Raw genomic sequence first — 3,344 nt, forward strand, 5'->3', positions numbered from 1 at the left:
GAAAATAAAGATATTAACATAATATTATTTTAGATTTTATAAGGAGGGCAGATTCATACTAACATAGTAAGATATATTAGTATTATTTTTAAGGTTGAAATATTATTTGTAGAAATTAATTTATAGTTTCTGCATGATTAAATAATATAAAAATATTTTGGATCGAGCATATTAAATGGAATGCCTATTATACTTTGTAATTGAAAAGGGAGGTTTATCTTTTTTATTTTGTTTTCCAAAAAAGAACATACCGAATCATTAGTTGCCCAAAAACCGAACTATTTACTGCCAATTCTATTCCAATCCTTACAATTCCAATCGAATCCTCTCTCCCTTCCGTCTTCCCTTCGCACCACCGCTTCCTTCTCCAGGTATCCTGCACCGATTTGGTTTGAGATTAAGGTTGATTTGAAGTTCCCTCTTTTCGCCTCTATTCGGGATGTCGAGCGGCGGCCAGTCGTCTCGACTCATCGACGAGCTCTGTGCCATGTTCGCCCCCCTCCTGCACGCTCCCCGCCTCACCGTGCCTCCCGTCGACGTGCCCACCCGGCCCCGGACGCCGAGGCGGTGCCCGCCAGTCCGGATCTCGCCCACGGGGTTCGCCTTGCGCCTCCTCGGTGCGTCCCTCGCGCTTATGATCTGCGGCTCCTTCATCTTCTTCATCGGGTTCATGTTGATGCCCTGGATCTTGGGTCTCCTCTTTGTGTTCTACTTCGCCGGGATCTTATCGTACTTGCCCGGAATTGGGAAAGCCATACTTTTCCCCAAACGTGACTCCTCTAGCCCCAAGGAGATGTCAGGTAAATGTCTTGAAACTGCCTTTTTTTTCTTCTTCAGAATCGTCCTGTTTCTTCCCCGATGATTAGTCATCGGTTTCAATTGTGCTTGAAGTTGTGGATTCTAACTATAGTCTCATGCCCTAAGCAATTCCCTAGCTGCATAGTTTTATCTACTTGCAATCTATTCATCTCGTCAAAAAAAGGAAGAAAAGGGAAAATTTTCCCAACTAATCAGTGGTTCTTTATGTGCAATGCCATGTAGACGGTGGTCGAATATGCAAAAGCTACTTTAAAAAAAAAATCTTCTTTTCCTTGAAATTTAATCTTCTCTCCTTTTGTCCGTGGTTATGTACACTATTTTGGACTTTTAATTATCCAGAGTGTTGCTTTTACACAGTTTGCTGAGGTATTTATTTGTGCGGTTATTGTCAATGCAAGCGCATTTTGGTTAAACGTAATGTGATTCCCTTATTATCTTTTCATGGCGGAGGTGGAACACATTGATTTGGTTTGTTTTTTTTTTCTTCATATTATGTCATTTTTCATGGCGTCTTGGACCACTCTTGTAAAATGGTTGGAGAGCTCCTTTAAATTTCTCTATGGAAACAAAGAATGATATACAAAATACTGAAAGGCTCTAAAGCAACATCTTCGTTTCTACCTTTTATAGTTTTTTACCTAACCTGAGCTAGTGAATTAAAAAAGTTTCATGAGCCACTAGGAAATCCCTCTGGTATACTGATTTAGGAGTGGTTATCTCTCTTTCTCTCTCTAGATTTTCCCTTAAAATAATGTTCAGCTCATTAGGCATCTTTGATGTTGTGAAATTTTATTTCATCTGGAAGTACGTTTGGTTAAAATATTGTCTATGCAAGCATCCTAGTTTGTTTGCGTGTCTTGAAATCTTTCACATGCTTTTATATGAAGTATGAACAGGTTGACCGTCTTTTTGTTCTTTTAGTAATGTGATGCGGTGCCAATAGTATCATTTTATGAATTCTCTTTCTGTAATGTGATGCGGAGCTATTCAGTTAAGTTTTTTATTTTCATTTAGAAGTCCCTTCTTACTAAATGGTTCTTAATCCTTCTTGCAGGGTCAGTGTTTTCTAAACCTCCGACTGTTTGATCATGGAGCTGCAACTGGTAAATAGAACAGTCTACTGCATATTTGACTGAAGTTGAAAATCAACAAGTATACTGCCAATTGATGCCCTCTTAACTCTATCCATAAAATGCTACTTCGCCATCTCCTTATTCTCTTGTTCTTTTAAAAGAGAGACCTGTGATTGTTGATTGTGCAATAACTTAGACTGCTGTGAAGGGAAAAGATAGTTATATTTGATTTAATATTAATCAAATTGAAGTTAAATTAAAATTATAAATCGGGTGGATCCTAATAGGAACCATCCAATGTAGACAAGCCAAATCAAATTTAGAAATCTAACTAGATTTTGTTTTTTTTTTATGCAAATTGTTTCCTCGCACCCCCTCCACTTCCCCTCTCTCCCCCACCAAAAAGACGCATGTAACCTTAACCTTCTTTTTGTTGTTTTTTTTTTTGATTTTTTTTTTAATTTTTTTTAACTCATACTTATATATTCATACTTATATATTTTTAATTTTTAATTTTTAATTAATTTTAATTTTTAATTTTTAATTAATTTTATTTTAAAATTTTTTTATTCATACTTATATATTTTAATTTTTTTTAATTTCATTTTTAAAATTAATTTTATTTTTAATTTTTTTCATTCATACTTATATATTTTAAATTTTTTATTTAGTTTATATATTTTAAAATTTTTATTTAGTTTAAATTTTTAATCAATTTTATTTATTATTTTTCATTAATATTTATATATATTTTTAATTTTATTTAGTTTTATTTTTAAATTAATTTTGTTTATTATTTTTTCATTAATACTTATATTTTTTTAATTTTTTTTAGTTTTATTTTTAATTAATTTTATTTATTATTTTTTTAATTTTAAAATATTTATTTAATTTTATTTCTTTAATCAATTTTGTTTATTATTTTTTTATCAAATTTATTAATTTTTTTTATTTTATATAATTTTTAAATTACTCCCTTCCTTTAAATTACATTCCTAATTTGACACTTAAATTATCCGCATCCAACTATTAACACATATCATAATCTTCTCTCCCTTTAAATCATCTCCTAACATATGATCGATATAACACATGTCGTAATCTCTCATCTCTTTAAATTACCCGTCATCCAACCATTGACACTGCCAAAACACTCCTCCATTTAAATTCGTCGTTCTTCAACCATGACAAAAAACACCTCTCCTTACCCTCTTCAATTCTTGACATATGTCAGAACCTCCCATCCCTTTAAATTACCCCCTTCTAACCCTTGACACATGTCAAAATCCTTCATCCCTTTAAATGACTTCCCTTCCAACCCTTGACACATGTCAAAATCTCTCATCACTTTAAATGACACCCTTCCAACCCTTGACATATGTTAAAATCTCTCATCCCTTTAAATTACCCCACTTCCAACTCTTGACACATTTCAAAACTTCTCACTTTCTT

The 3,344-nt window shown here is 32.9% G+C and overlaps 1 protein-coding gene across 1 annotated transcript; it reads left to right on the forward strand.

Moving 5' to 3' along the window:
* The first annotated feature begins 259 nt into the window (after nt 1-259).
* LOC122034528 lies at nt 260-2,157 on the forward strand. Its single transcript, XM_042593816.1, has 2 exons — nt 260-800; nt 1,874-2,157. Exons 1-2 carry the CDS (start codon nt 440-442, stop codon nt 1,903-1,905), a joined length of 393 nt encoding a protein of 130 aa, XP_042449750.1. The 5' UTR covers nt 260-439; the 3' UTR covers nt 1,906-2,157.
* Nucleotides 2,158-3,344: the final 1,187 nt, after the last annotated feature.

Source organism: Zingiber officinale, chromosome 11B, assembly GCF_018446385.1.
Source record: "Zingiber officinale cultivar Zhangliang chromosome 11B, Zo_v1.1, whole genome shotgun sequence".
Lineage (NCBI taxonomy): Eukaryota > Viridiplantae > Streptophyta > Magnoliopsida > Zingiberales > Zingiberaceae > Zingiber > Zingiber officinale.